Below are 16,095 nucleotides of genomic sequence, written 5' to 3'. Positions count from 1 at the left end.
AGGCGCGGCGGTTGTGGGGGAACACCCGCTCCATAGAAAGAAATGAAATGATCCTCTGGGGTGAGGGCGGACAGGCAGTAGGAGTGTCTGGTCACTGGATGTGGTCAGGGTGTGACTGAGCCACCTGAGCTTCGTCTAGCGGGAAGTCTAGTGGACGATCCCCTACCTCAGTTGGTGTACAGTGCTCTCAGGCCTTAGTTAAAAGAAGAAATATGTATATATGTACGTGTCTCTCTCAGCCCATTATTATGTCTGTAATCTTTATTCATATCTGGAAGTCGCTTTAGTATTGTGTAATATTAGAATCATAAAATCTTTTAGGTTGGAAAAGACCTTTAAGATCAAGTCCAATCATTAACCCAACACTGCTAATACCACAACTAAACCATGTCCCTAAGCACCTCGTCCAGATGTCTCCTAAATACCTTCCAGCAATGGTGATTCCACCACCTCCCTGAGCAGCCCATTCCAGTGCCTAACAGCCCTTTGGTGAAGAAACTTTTCCTAATATCCAGTCTAAACCTCCCCTGGTGCAACTTGAGACCATTTGCTCTCGTCCTATTGCTTTTTGTTTGGGAGAAAAGAAATCAGAATTATGCATATATTCTGATTTAGAGAATTCATTCTGGGGTTAAGGACAGCATCGTGCTATCACCGTGTTAGGCAAAGGCCACTAAAAGGGGAAAATAATCAGAGAATCATAGAATCATTTGGGCTGGAAGGGACCTTAAAGACCATCTAGTTCCAACCCCCCTGCCATGGGCAGGGACACCTTCCACTAGACCAGGTTGCTCAAAGCCTCATCCAGCCTGGCCTTGAACGCTTCCAGGGATGGGGCATCCACAGCTTCTCTGGGCACCCTCTGCCATTGCCTCAGCAACCTCTCCGGGAAGAACTTCTTCCTGATATCCAATCTAAACCTCCCCACTTTCAATTTAAACCCATTACCCCTTGTCCTGTCACTACAGGCCCTTGTAAAAAGTCCCCCCCAGCTTCCTTGTAGCCCCTTCAGGCACTGGAAGCTGTTATAAGGGCTCCCCGGAGCCTTCTCTTCTCCAGGCTGAACAAGCCCAACTCTCTCAGCCTGTCCCCATAGCAGAGGGGCTCCAGCCCTCTGAATAAGGAGCAAGTCAGTGCTGACATCAGAATGTTCTGCCTCCTGTGAGGCTGCTGCTGAATGTGCTGCCAAAAACCATGTCCTGTTTGTTAAGGAGCTGTTGTTTCCATTGTGATGTGTGGAGAGCAGCAAAAGCTACTGTTGCAGTTAGGATAGTTTGGCAAAACTCTCTTTTGAAAAAAAGCAGAACACAGATCAACCAAAAGGTATCTCCAGAAGGACTGTCTGCTGTAACCCAGGGTTTTCCCCCACAGCACATTGTAGAGCAATTAAAGGTGGGAAGTTGTCTTATTGCCAGAAATTACCATCAATGCCATTTTGCTTTGCTTATATGCTTAATTTGATCAAAAAAATTTCTCCCTATTGCTGTTTCCAGCCAGTGACGTGACTGACACATGTATCAAAATTCCATATGCAAACACACCTCTACCCACACGCTCTGAAAAAGCATAATGCAGTGAAGAGTGTGCACCCATCAGTCGTCAGTGAGGGAATGTCACTCGTCAGTCAAAAGTGCATACTTAAAACACAGGTTATTCAAAATGTGGATGTCAAACTTGGGATAATTTGACGGTATCAGCTGAACAGTCCTGCCCACCCTAGCGAGGGTTGGCTTTGTTCTAGTTTAGAAGGTGAAAATAACAGATGGACAAAGCAACATAACAGCAGGGCCATGTGGGACATGTCTGGCCTTGAAAAATTAATGAACTCTCATCTCTAGTAATAAGGGGCAACATAAAATCGTACTGGTTTATGGTGTTTGATTTCTAAGGCTTATGTGGTGGTTGTGTTAACTTTATTCTCATTATGTTTCCTGGCTGGTGTTAGAATGGATACACTCCTCTGCATATTGCTGCCAAGAAAAATCAGATGCAAATAGCTACCACTCTGTTGAACTATGGGGCTGAGACCAACATTCTGACCAAGCAGGGAGTCACACCGCTTCATTTGGCCTCCCAGGAAGGTCACACTGACATGGTGACCTTGCTTTTGGAGAAAGGATCCAATATCCATGTGACAACAAAGGTAACTCACAACCGGAGGCAAAGTACTGTGGGTGGGAGTATCCAGTGAGATGCTAAGTGCAGTGTAGGATTGATGTCACGTTGTCATGAATTCTCAGCTTTGCTTCCTTACATACATGTTTGTGAGTCTGCAGAAGTGACAACAGGTGGGTGAACAGTGAAAGTGAGAAGAGGATATCTAGGACTGGCAGATGGATTGACCATCATGTAATTAATAGCTCTACTGGGTAATGCACGGGAGGAGCTGCAGCTGTTGGCCATGACCGGAGGAAAACGATGAAGCACCTGGCTCTGGTAGAGAGGTTATGGGAGAAAAAGGCAGACCAAGAGAAAATCATTTCTGATCATCCGGGAGGGCAGGACTGCAGTGGTTTTGTTGTGCTGCAACCTTGCCATCTCTCTGGTGTTTTGCATATGCTCCTGCATTAGATGCAAAGGAAGAGGAATGTAAAATTCTGGAGTCTGTGGGTCCGTGGGTAGATTTAACAACATGTATCAGAAACCCGAGAGCTGCTCTCTAAAATAGTTCAGTGGTCTTGCCAGCAAAGGCGCTTTTCATCATACATTTATCCTTCAGCCTTCTTTCCAAGTGGAAGAAATCGGCCATGTCTGGCAAAAAGCAGAACTACATTATTAGCAGAGTAGTGAGTGAGAAAAATCCTATGGAGACCTTTCCAAATTTTAAGATTTTTTTTATGATTGATTTGACAGCTTTTTCATAGAAAACGAATTCCTCAAAAAAAGCCCAAGCATTACTATAGATCTTCATAGGTCACCAGACTTATCCAGGCATATATGCAAGTCTTATTTACTTAAGGTCAAAAGCCTGCAGCTTTTGTTCCTACAAGTCAAATTAGAAGGCTCAAGTCTCTCATTGTCTGGCATCAATGTATTATGCTACCTAACAAATGGGAAATCAGGTGATTTCATTTCTCTTACAAAATTTGTTCCCTGCCTTGTTCACAGGCAAGTATCATGCGTGTGATCACAGTGAGCTTTTAGTTAAAGGCTGCATCTTTTTCCTTGGCACCTTGGAATGGGATCTCTTTCGGGAGTTATTTTCTTCATTCTGACTTGTGTCTGCAGTTGTCAAGGTTCCCTTTCCTGTCTGCAGAGTGGGAAGCACACTGAATGTGCTTCCCTAATTTATTAATGGGCTCCTCAGCTTCCCAAGTGACATTATGGTATAAAATCCAAGCATGATCATTGATGCCTGAAAGTTTTTACTCTGTGGTTATGGTGACGTAATTGCTTTGGCGCTGTTTGTCAGCCAGAACAGGAGAAACATCAAGTCTACTTTGTTTAAAAAACCCACACCCATACTTGGAAGCTATAGTTCGGAGCTCTTCATGTTTTAAACATGACAAAGTGGGAAAGTCTGGATTTCTTTCCTCATGGTAAAGTAGGCTTTGCTCTTTTTATATTTACTTATTTATTTTGTGTATTCTACCTCCAGACTGGATTGACATCCTTACACCTTGCAGCTCAAGAGGATAAAGTGAATGTAGCTGAAATACTCACAAAACACGGTGCAAACCAAGATGCTCAGACAAAGGTAACTCATGGAGTGGCTACTGTCTCCAGTGTGCCAAAGGATGCTACCCTTGTAAAAGGAATGTTCCACTGAGCTTGCAGTTTTACTTCTTTGTTCTCTTATTGTAGCTTGGTTACACACCTTTAATTGTGGCGTGTCACTATGGAAACATCAAAATGGTGAATTTTCTTCTCAAGCAGGGAGCAAATGTCAACGCTAAAACAAAGGTAAAGAATTTTTCATTGCTTTATTATGAACCTGGTAACCAAGCACTATGCATACATGGCGTAGGTGCCTTTTCACTAGCAAACTGTAATTATTGCCTGGTAGGTGTCATCATACACTGGCTGTAGTGGAATGCCTTCTCTCTGCCATATCTCACTATGTAGTGTTCACAAAAGTCAGAAAGCTCTCTGGGTGTATGAAAGAAGGGGATAGAAAATCAATTTCTTTGTGGGGTCTTTTTTACCTTTTGACTTGCAAACTTACAAATGCGAGCTTGTTTCTGATCCCATTTACGCATGGCTTACACCAGCGTGCTGCCAAACTACTAAGTAACAATGCAGACGCTTTGAGAGCGATACCAGGTTCTCTCCAGTCTGCTGGGAAAAGAGTGGGAAGAATTGCTGCTGATGAAAGCGTGGGTGATATGACTTGGGGAGAGGAAGTAGCTGTGGTGGGGGAATGCAGTTTACTGAAGGCTGGTTTGCATTGTTTTTGAGGGGAATCTGGGTGCACTGTTACTGACCAGCTATACTGAAACAGACCTGACTGCGTATAGCCAAAGTCTGAATGAATTCCATTGACTTCAGCAGTTTCTTCTGGTATAAAGTGGTGGGCACGAGAGAGGCATGTGATGCGTTTTGTATTGAGAAGTGTATGTTTCCTTTTTTGGTTCTGGTGACAGCACAGTGTGTTGCATTCCAGATATCATCACATCACCCTTATCAGGAAGAGAAGGCTAACTCAGGAGCTGCAGGGCTTCAGATCTAGTAAAAGCTGGTTTCAGGCAATAGCTGGCTACTGGCTTCAGATTGGATGTCTTGGGATCAACATGAAGTCATCTGATATTTCTAGTGACAAACTTAATATTTGTAAGATCCAATCAAAATCACAGGCTTCTGGTCTGCTGGTCCCTCCAGCCAGTTCCTCTGTCCCCAGCTGTGACCTATGGGATGGATTCATTTGACAGGGTAGCACTGTTTTATCACAGTAGTCACAGCTCGATGTGGTAAGAAACAGCAAAGTAAATAAATAAAAGATGCTGGTCCATCCCTCGTGAGATCACCCAAAATCAGTGGGCAGAAACCAAGGATTTCAAAAGAACAGGCAACACTGCTAGAAAAACAGCTGATAAGAATTAATAAAGCAGACCCTAGCAGGATCCAAATGATAGCTGCCAAGACATTCAGCTGAGGTATTTGGAGGCTAAGTAAAGGGACAGACGTACTTGCATTTTTGGTATTAGGTCTCACTCTATGTCCAGCAGGCCACTGGGCCAGATTCTGATGCCATTTCCCCAGGTATTTCACTTATTTAAAATAATTTCATTAAAGTCAGCAAGTTCGTATGAGAGTAGTGGTTCTCCAAAATCTCACACCTAGGGGCCAATAAAAATACTGGCAGTCTGTCAACTGGTGCTGTGGTCTCAAAGAGCAAATCCATCCTGGCTGGACTGAGGATAGGCACATTAAAGATTAAGTACCCTCTGTTGCAGCTTTGTCTCTAACTAGAGAAAGCCTGCATGATGCTTTGTGCCATCTCCAGTGAACACTAATATGGCTGAATTCTGTGTTTGAAGGACTGCTATAATATTTAAGTAAAGATAGCAGATTTACTTTGCACTACAACCTACAGTAAAATCCTCCTTTGATTTCTTAGTACTCCATGCACGCACACTGTAAATACAAGATCTGTAACAGTTCTGAACTATCACTGTTTAATTAGCAGTACAAAGCATTACTTGCGTCTATCTGTTTGCGAAAGAGATAGCTCTGAGTGTGTCTTTCAGAGCCTGCCTCCCAGGCTTTACATAAGTGTACAGTGAGATCAACTTAGTGTTTTCTTCCAGTTTATTCTCTACTTGCTTTCAAAGCCAATTGCAAATCGTTCTGTAAATGACTTGCCTGACTGGACTTACACAATACCATTGTAGATCAACTAGCTGAAGAACACTTTAGTTATGTTTCTGTATTGTGTAACATTAGAATGAAACGCTGGAGCAGATAAGTATGTGGAGTTAAGTGTGTTTGTTAATACAGGCATTGTGTATGTGTTTTCAACTGTAATTGCAGCTTGGTTAAGCCTTTTGAAGGCAAAGTAAAGCTAAAATTGATTGACATTTGTAATAGGTATATGCTTTTTGCCTTTTTAAAAGCACATAGTCTCAAATCACTGCAAAAAATGTATCATTTTTTAAATTGGCTCAAATATTTTAAAGGCAAATCTTGAGGCTTTTATAGAAAACTGAGATGTGAGTGGAAGAAAAATGTTCTCTGCCTCAGCTATGCTTCTGTGTCCTTAGCATGCCACTTTAACCTTACTGTTCCTCATTGTTCCTCCCCCTAATTTAGGAAATAAGGAATTATCTATTTTTCCAGAGAATGCTTGTATTGTGAGATGAAAGACAATTCATGAATAAAAGTATTATCTTCCTTTATCTTGTCTTTAATCTGGGGAAGGAGTAGTATTATTATTACTGAAAATTTACTATCTTTATGTCGATTGATGGCATAGTTTCTTTTTGAAATGTCTCAAAGTGAAGTGTCTGATTACTAGTGGTTGTTCTTTGTTTGTTTGCTTTTGTCATAACCACTGTGGACAACAGAATGGGTACACCCCTCTTCACCAAGCTGCTCAGCAAGGCCACACTCACATCATTAACGTTCTTCTCCAACATGGGGCCAAGCCCAACGCCATCACCACCGTAAGTCTTTAAGTGCCGGTGGGAACTTGTTTCCCTGGACAGTTCTTTGCTTTTCTCTCTTAGAGCTTGAGAGCAAGCCTTGAAAGTATTCCTCATACAGATGGTTGTCAGATGTGTAAATGTAACTTCCTGTTCTTTTCCTTATCCTCTTAAGGTAGTTCAGATCAGATCTAACTCATTGTGCACTAGGCTAAATGTGAGGTGAGGAAACTGATTTCTGCACTGCAGGGTTAAGCTGGGCACAGCTAGCTGTGCCGTGCTTGTGCAGGTGTCCTCTGCCTCAACATTTCTGTCCATTAATTTCTATCTTGATAAGGATATTTCCATAAAAATTAAGAGGAAATTGGAACCTGGGCTTTTTTGAAGATCCAGATTTCTGTCCCTCTATCCACTGGATCTGCTTCAGGTTCTTACTGAGTTTACTGATGCCTCCTCCAAGTCCATGAGTAACCTCTGGCACAGCTCCTCCTCCACAGTCAGCTAGGAATGCAACTGTCCCACTTGATACTGATGTTGTTGTTGCCCACCTCTAACTGAGTATTCTCTAACATGCAGTCAGAATGTTCGAAACTCATGTTGTTCCCCAGAGTGTATCAGGTTTCCCTGTACATACATTGTGCAAGCTTAAATCAGCACTGGTGCCCTGTTTGGTCCCGTAACAATCACATTGAACATTTGTCTGTGAAGTAATCCAAAATACCAGTTTATCCACCAGATCATTCAGCAAGGGGCCAATATGTTTAGCTTCTCGGCTCTAGATGCTGTTGGACATACTCAGCCAAAGTTGTCTTTACTTGGTTTCAGTCCTCATGTTGGGGTTATGCCCAAACCTAACCCAGTTCCAAGCAGGGTCTCAAGGATGTGTCCTTACTGCACAGTTGGCATGCTTTCGCAGGTACTAGATCTGTTCTTGTCCACACACAGCAACCTCTGGCTTGAGATAAGAGATAATTCCAACCTGAGACATCTAGCAGGGAGATATGGGAGTGGGATATGAGAAGTTAATGTGCAAGTGACAGTAACAGATTATTTGTACTGTGAGGATGCTAATCTATTCATTTTGTGCTGCTAAACCACAAACACTCTGTTGCTTCAGGGTTGCTGAGCTAGACTAATACAGAACTTAAATTATAGATAACTAAAGCCAATACTGAAGTCAAGAGAAGCCCTCAGGCTGGTATTCTGTGCACAGTGCAGTGGTGTCACAAGAGAAATCACTTCAGTGCAAAGAGCAGTGGCTTTCCACGTTCCCTCCAGTAGCCCAGCATGTTGCCCTTTGGATCAGTGCAAAACAACATAAAACAATTCTGCGTAGAGCTCTTTACAAAGGATCATGGAACACGTCCCTTCCTCCCCTCCCCAGGTTGAGTGACACGGGGTCTGTGGACTGCCAGTGTTCCGGGTGATGAAATGGAGATAAACAGGCCTGAACACTTAATAAATTATCATTTTAATGTCCATTTGATGAATGGCACATTATATATGTCATGGGCATTTAAACTGCAAATAAATTTATTTAAATGGAAATTAATTCCCCAGCCCCAAGCCTTATATAGGTTGTTTGTGTGTTTGTTAAATCATTAGCTTTTGTGTACTTTTGTTGGGCAGACATTTTTGTTGTAAGGAGGAATAGAAGTGTATGTAGACAGCGGTATATAAACAGAGGTGTAATCTTGTATTCTCCCAGGAGGAAGTTGTACCGACTAAAGATTTAACAGTTTGAATTGGAAGTAAAACTGTAACATTTTAAAATGCCTTTTTTTGTTAGAGGAGTATTTCTGGTGTAGAGTCATTTGTGCAAAATAAAGCATGAATTTCTGCAAACGAGACACATTCTGTAGAGTGAAATTTGAGCACTGAAGGGTTAAAGCATACAGCACTTTTTTATTTAGAATAGCAGGCAGATGTAAGTGTGTTGTGTTACCATGGTAATCGGGGCTATAGTCTTAAAGAAGTTACAAAGGCAGAGTCAGATGTAACGGTAAAAAAACAGTGATTTTCCTAGGCTGCGCCGTGTTTTGGATGGAAATGCTGGCTCATGCAGTGTTGAGAGTGATCTCATTGGTTCACATCACAATCCTCCCTCTCATTGCGCTCTCCCTCTCCCCTTCTCTCTTTTCTCTTCAGAATGGTAACACTGCCTTAGCTATTGCGAGGCGTCTGGGATATATCTCAGTGGTCGATACGCTGAAGGTTGTAACGGAGGAGATTACCACCACCACAACTGTGAGTTGCAGATGCATTAAAATGTCTCTCTTCTTTATGCAGAATGTTGTCTTTCTCATCTTCCCTCAGGCTCTCCATGTATCTCTTTCCTTTTTTAATCTTCTGGTTTTGGCCCCACCTTGCTGTTGGATTTTTGCAAAAGTGCTACAATGCTTTCAGTGTACTTTTTTAAGCACGCGGAAGTGTGTGCGACACGACGGGCTTCACTGAGCTGGGCAACAAAGTCTGTGTGTGTACAGATAGAAAGCAACTGTTCAAAAGCAGAGTAAAACTTTTTTTCTAGATAATGGGTCTGAGCTGCAAACCCAAACTTTCCAGAAGTCTGTGCATTGTTGTTTAGATCCTGTCCTGTTTATCTGTTTCTCTCTTCACCTCTCCTTTTCAGTCTGTCCTTACATTTCCACACTTCTGAGATCTGCTGGGGCTCAACCATCACAGCACACCACAGCAAACTTCTTAGCATTCGGACTGTACCAGCCATGGGCTGGTGCCAAGCTTAATGATGCTCACTAGATGGCTCTGAACCACATCAGTCATCTTCTGACTCAAGTCACTTTCAGTTCAAATAGATCCTCGTTTTCCAAAATACAAAAGAATCTATGTGCTCAGTCCTCCACACTCTTGTTAGTCTGTATTTTGACTTCAGGGTTTATGACCAGTGTGTGCTGCTCATCAGCAAGGTGGTACTGTTGCTTTAAGCCAGGAAAAATAGATATGTTCTGACACTCTGGGAAGGGAAGATTTTCTCTTCTTGGACCTTTACCTCCCATTTACAAATGTGTTAGTTGGTGGGAAGGAAGAACATTACAAGTAGTGCATCATTTCTGAAATGAATTTAAATTTTCATTACTGCATTTTATCTTGAAACACTGTTGTGAGGTCATGTTTTTTTCTTCCCTACCCCACTTTTTTTTTTTTTTTTTAAAAAAACAAGAAAGATTAGCAGTTTAGAAAACCTATCTAGATGTCATTTAGGACCTCAGAACTATAAAAATCCTCATATTAATTAAAAGACTCCACTACTCAGTCAGGGAGAGGATTAGAGGAGGAAAAGAAATCCAAAGTCTCATGTAAAGATATGGGAAAATAATTTGGATTTTGTTGCATGCTGAAAGCAAACCCCTGTGATATTAACTGAGGGAGATGGAATGAAAGTAACGTGGCATAAGGTTACAAATAGACAGAGCCATAATTTATTAATGACCTGCAAAGATCAGAGTGAGTCAGGCTTGGACAAGGAATTCCAACGTAATTCCAGAAGTCTCTTAATAAAGACTGTATGTTTTTGTTGTGATTTATTTTGTGTTCTTGTTTAATCATACAGCATGTCACGCATGTATGCATAAACACATATGTATCTAATCAGAGGCTTGGAAAAATAAAACCTAGGTAAAATTTTTGAGAAACTTCAGCTCTTTTCAAAATAATAGTTTTTTTAAGCCTCAAATGACACCTTTGCTGTTCTCCATGCTGAGTCCTGTCACACCTTTTCCATTTCCACCTGATATAACTTCCTTTCTATTGTACATTGTGTTGCACTGTGGTGCCTTGTACCTTGTCATATGTGAGTATTGGATGCTTTGTAATAGAACTACAAAAAGGCACCTGTGAGTTATTAAGTTTGGATAAATGTTTCTTTAAACTTTGAGTGCAGTGGACTTCCCTACCAGATACAGATGCTTGGGGTTTAGGTCTGAATCCAGTGTTGAACCTTACTTGCATAGCTGACCTTTTGCATGTAAGAGAAATCTGAAATCTTGAACTGTGTACAAAGCACTGCTTTTAAAAGTCAGGTGGGAACCCTCAATAAACTCAGCAGATTTTTGAGGTATGAATTTGTCTGAATCTTGTACCTTAGGGTCATATAGAAGATAAACCTCTGGTGGTGTCGCTCACGGTGGGGAGTGTTGATTAAACATAATTTAGAACAGGTCCTAAAAAGGAGGGATAAATAACAGGCACTCACAGACGCTCCCTGCAGTAAAGTTCTCCAGATGGTGAGGTTGGTGTTGCCAAACCAGACTACAGCATTTAGCACTGAAAAAAAGGTGCTGTCACCATAGCTACTTCATTCTCTAAGGTTGTAGCTGAGTGATGCATGGAGGATGGTAGCCAGGCCAATGCTTTGTTGATATTCAAGTCACTGGCATTTGAGATGAGGAAAAGATCTCCAGTGCCAAAGCCTTTGGTCTAACTTTGAACAATTTTTTCTCTTACTTGTATTACTGTTGTTATTAGTGGAGCAGCATGTATAAAAAGCAATAGAGAGAATAAACTGTACTTATTTTTACTCACAGATTAGAGATGAATAGAAAATAAATCAGAGTAAGCTAGACTTCTAAAGGTTTGCTATGCAATTAAATTTTGGGGTATTTCTACAAACAGGCATAGTCTTCCGGTGGACAAAGGAATATATAAGGAGCTTTGAGGTTGTTTACAGTATACTGCTGTTGAGTAAGTAACTGCTGAATGCACACATAGATTTGTATACCTGATTTATATATCTGAATTATTCTATGCCACCAGATGAAAATCTGGCCGTACCATCTAAGTCTTAAACACAGAAGCCTGAAGTAAAGTATATGATTGAATTCTCAGCAGCACTAAACAATGTGTATTTTGAGAAATACACACTGAGCACAAGCAATTTTCAAAGTGGACCCTTCATGGGGCTAGATATGGATTTTAAATTTTGAAAGTATTTGACATCTCTAATGTGCCTAACAATTAAAAAAAGATTCTAGTATTATATGAAAAGTTCATTTAAAACATTAATTCACAACTTCTGTTGGGCATTGATGTAGAATGAATGACTCTTGCAGAGTTCAGTGTTGCAGAGATAGCATTGCATATGTTTTGTTCTTCTGCGATGTGTGCGCGTGCACACACACGCTCTCTTGATTCTGTTTTCCAAACGTTGTTTCAGTTGTTAAATTATGTAGTAATTTTCTCTGACTCAAGGGAAAATCAGGAAATAAATAAAATAGCATTACTTTTCTGTAAATAAATAATAATGTCTGAGAGCCTTAGTCAGAGACCAGATTGCTATTATATAGGGTGCCGTAAAAGCCTAACTTATGGATATCCTGATAAACAAACGTTAGTTACTAGGGTCTGCAGATCTAATTTAATAGAAGGACAGTGTACCTCTGTACCTCTAGCTTGTGGACTAGAGTATTGTAGCATCTTTTCACTTCTCTGTTCTTCTAATTAAATGGATTTTGTACATAAGCTAAGGTTGGGAGCCAGGTTTTCTTACATAAATTTAGGTGATACAGTAGATATACAAAAACTAGCATTTGTGACTCCTTGGCAGACCCCTTCTTTCCGTTTTTTCAGAATTTGGTCATGTCCTCCTACCTTTGGCTTTTTTTCTCTGACTTTTCAGTTATTTTACGTGGGACACATACTAACTGTCAATAAAGAAATTGCAGTACGCTTTGTGTAGATACAATTGCAATTGCAGTTATAATTATGATGCCAGTAAATTGGCACCATTGGCTTTCCACTTGGAAAATATACAGCCCCCTCCACCTGGGTTTATTTCTTTTAGCCCAGTGTCAGTGATTATTATTCTTTCTTTAATTTACAATGTATTTGTTAATTTACTGCTGTATTGTTGAAGAGACGAGGTCAACGTCACCTGAACGATAGATAGCATCCTCCCTGTCTGTTATCGCTGGCTTTGTCACCCTACTGCTGCCTGACATTTCTGTCTGAGGAAAGCCATGGAAATGCAGGGGGGAAAGTCAGACATAGTGGTGAAGGCATTCGGTGGATATAAACTGATTTTCAACACAGAACACGTGTTATGAAAACCACTGCAACAGAAATAATTAATTGTCTTGAGTCACGGGTAAGAGTGAGTTCAGGAGGCCTAAGTGGGATTGCCATTTGAAGCAAAGGGCATTGTTCTTTCCTTGTGCCTCAGGAGGATGCATTGAAAGCTGCTGTCACAGTTAAATAGATTTCAAAAATGTAAAGCAGACTTTTAATACAAATTTCCAAAGTAATTACGCTGTTGGTAACTCTGTTATTTGTAAAAGCGCAGTAATCTTATAATAATCAAAAATGCTGTCTTAAATGCTTTCTTTGTTAGAAATAGAGAAGTGTAAAACAGAATTGGGAAACACCTACTAAGTTCTGTGCAAGAAAAACTGCTATTGACTTCCCTGCTTGATATCAGCGGGCATTTTCCCAAAAGCATATTGCGTAAGGGACTCGGGATTTGGCTGACTTTAATTATCCTTCAGATTGTATGCTCCTTCACCACTTCTGCATCTAATGCTAATTTACACTTGATAGACACCTTCCACACCAGGGAGGGAAGTACTACCTCGGTGGGAGTTTCACAAGACACGTGGTCTCCTGGCATCCCTCTCCCTGCCAAAGGGGCACATCTGCTCCTGCGTACCTTGCAGGGGGATATGTTGACTCCCCTCCGCAGCTCCCCAGTTCAGCTGACTGGCTGCAGCTCTGGGTGGAGCCAAGGAAACTTCTTTTTTTCCTGTTGTGACTAATGCTCTTCTGATCTCTGCTCTTTTTTAAGCATTTGGCATTCTGTTTCCTGTATCATAACACAGCGAAGAGTTTCCCACAGGCAATTTTTTCACACCTTGCACTTCCTACAGTTTCTCTCGTGTTCTTCATCTCTTTCTCCAGCGTGTATCTTGATGTTAAAAGGATGTCCCCATTCTTGATTCAGCAACCTGAACAGCTGTTTCCTTCTGGAAGACAAAATCATACTAAAAAAAAAAAGATCTTTCAGTGTTCTACTCTGTTCTCAAGATTAAAGAGTGGTCTCCCAGCAATCCTTGGTCCATACGTGCCTTGTATCACAATATTGTAAACTTTTAGGTGCACAAAATCTATCAGAATCTTCAAATAACTTTTTTTCATCCCGATGTATGCATGATTTATGAAAAGGATATCATTAATATGCAGTGTACTCACTTCTTTGAGGGGGGAAGAAATGTTTCAAGTGGTCTGTGTAAATCTTTCACATCTTTTTTTAGTTTAGAAATTTCGCATCATTCATAACTTCATTTCCAAATGCTTTACAATTTAATAACTTCCATATGCCACATACAACTTTCTGAAGCTCTTCTGTAGACATTACCTAATTCATTTTAAAATCATCTTGGAAACATTGAGCTGAGTTGTTCTACATGCACCATTTATAAATAAATTTGCTGAGACCTTTCTTTTCTTTCCATTTATTCCTCTGACAAGCTCATTGTCTTTACTTTTTTGTACTTTTCTGCCAGAATAAATGTTACTTTATACAGCACTGAGAATAGGAGCTTCTGGGGTAAAGATGAAATATACAGTTAGGGGGAGGGGAAACACATTACAAAATGCCTCAGCAGATCCCATTGCTGTTGCTGGTGAAAATATCCTGCTGTAAAATTTGCTTCTTTCTTTGGTGTTTAATTTGAGGATTCATGATTCTGTCTTTGCAGACTGTAACAGAGAAGCACAAGCTAAATGTACCTGAGACTATGACTGAGGTCCTGGATGTTTCAGATGAAGAAGGTGAGCAATTTAGCAAAGTTCCTATCCCATATCACTTATGTAACGTGTAATATAGGCTCAAGATGACTTCTTACAAATTTTAATCACAGTGGCATCTGGTAAATATACGTGCATTTGCAAGAATTTTCTAAGCTCTTTGTTATTCTTGGCAGTGTTAATTAATGTTGCAGTATCTTACATAGACCATTTTAGGGTTGCTACTACTTCATGCAAATGATGTGTAGAGTGACTAATTTCAAGAAGTCCTAGGGATTCAGTAACACAGGTTTCAGGTTTGGATTTTTTTCTTTTACAAACACAAATGCATTTGTGGTTCTAAATGGCACTGGAAATTAATGGCATTCGTGTTCCTAAACTGCTTGTATTACTTTTTGAAATGGGGTTTTTGCTGATAAATGAGTTACACTCCTGCGAAAATATGATGCTTAGGCTCCATAGAGTACTTGTTTTTTAATGCTTGCAAAGCTGCAAGCGAAAACAAACAAGTGTAACTCAAATTGTCTTCTGCTGCATCATGATCAGTGAAATTATTTCTCTCAGGCATGTTTTTGCTATATTTTCTCTATCTGAAAAACATTCAGCTGCTTCTGTAATTATTGTGATAAATGACCTTTAAATTGCTTACAGTCTTACATTCTCTTTGCTGAATTTTCCCCCAATCTTTTGAACTGCCATTTAACCATTTTTAAATCCACAAAGCCTACTATGTCTTGCTGCTTTTACACGATTAATACAGGGTATTCCTTTTTCTCAAACCAATTTATATGTTGTGCAGCCTTTAAACACTCTGATGATGAACGCTTCAGTGACGGGGAAGTATATAATGGCACAGGTGCTGTTAGCAGAAGTTCATGGAGTAAGACAAACTTTCTCCTTTTGTTTAACTCAGATTGTTTGTTTTATGTTTTTGTGTTGAAGCAACATGAATTTGCCTTATCTGGGTGCCTAACATGACTTCTTTTCATTACTTTTGAAGTGTGACTGCATGTGTTTCCCGAAAGGTGGGAGGAAGAAGGCAAGCCAGAAAATCCAAGATTTATTACCTGTATCTTGAATATGTTGGCCAAAGTTACTGTGGCCATCCAGCATGACTAATGCTCGCCAGTGCTTTGAATTAACATTCTGTGCTTTCTGTTGCCATCTGACACCTACTGCTTGTCCACAGCCAGCGGGTATGGCATAGGTACCCTGGCACGCTGCTGCTCAAGGCTGGGTGCCTCTGTGATCCTGCTGCAGGTTGCGAAGCAGGCTGGTCACAGTTAAAGCACTTCATGCCATTGCCCTTGTAAAATACGTTTCTACAGGCAGAACATTCAGGATGTTGCGAAAATTCCTGACGTGGATGGTACTTGTCACAGGATCTTAAAATAGCTGGGGGCAGGGAGACTGCAAAACTTCTTTAATAAAGAGGATGAAACTTTTAGGGATGGTGAAGTCTTTACAAGAGACAAGCATTGAGGTTTCTGTAATGCTGTGTTCTTGGCTGCTTTGAAGTGACACAACATATTCTGAAATAAATGAATGTAAACCTGCCAGCTGTAATTACATAATTATAAAGGTGAACATAAGAAGAGTACTTGAGCAAATAAGTATTTCAGGTCCCATTGAAGAGCTTGTTCATCACTGGTCATACCTATTTTGCATTTTGCCTGAGAAGAAGTCCTATTGCATAATAATACGCTGTTACATTAATAATACAGTATTGGTATTCCTAAAACAATTTCAAGTGTAA

The 16,095-nt window shown here is 40.6% G+C and overlaps 1 protein-coding gene across 1 annotated transcript in view; it reads left to right on the top strand.

Moving 5' to 3' along the window:
- Window positions 1–16,095, top strand: part of ANK2 (ankyrin 2, neuronal) — a gene marked incomplete at its 3' end in the record, with an annotated part of 130,717 nt that overhangs the window by 71,541 nt on the left and 43,081 nt on the right. Inside the window, exons 18-23 of the mRNA XM_010153912.1 lie at window positions 1,944–2,143; window positions 3,599–3,697; window positions 3,805–3,903; window positions 6,504–6,602; window positions 8,730–8,828; window positions 14,291–14,363. Coding sequence (XP_010152214.1) covers window positions 1,944–2,143; window positions 3,599–3,697; window positions 3,805–3,903; window positions 6,504–6,602; window positions 8,730–8,828; window positions 14,291–14,363 — 669 coding nt within the window. The remainder of the gene's footprint in view (window positions 1–1,943; window positions 2,144–3,598; window positions 3,698–3,804; window positions 3,904–6,503; window positions 6,603–8,729; window positions 8,829–14,290; window positions 14,364–16,095) is intronic.

Source organism: Eurypyga helias, unplaced genomic scaffold (assembly GCF_000690775.1).
Source record: "Eurypyga helias isolate BGI_N326 unplaced genomic scaffold, ASM69077v1 scaffold6356, whole genome shotgun sequence".
Classification (NCBI taxonomy): Eukaryota; Metazoa; Chordata; class Aves; order Eurypygiformes; family Eurypygidae; genus Eurypyga; species Eurypyga helias.
Note: the sequence above shows the minus strand (reverse complement) of the source record. Positions and strands in the feature narration are given on the sequence as shown.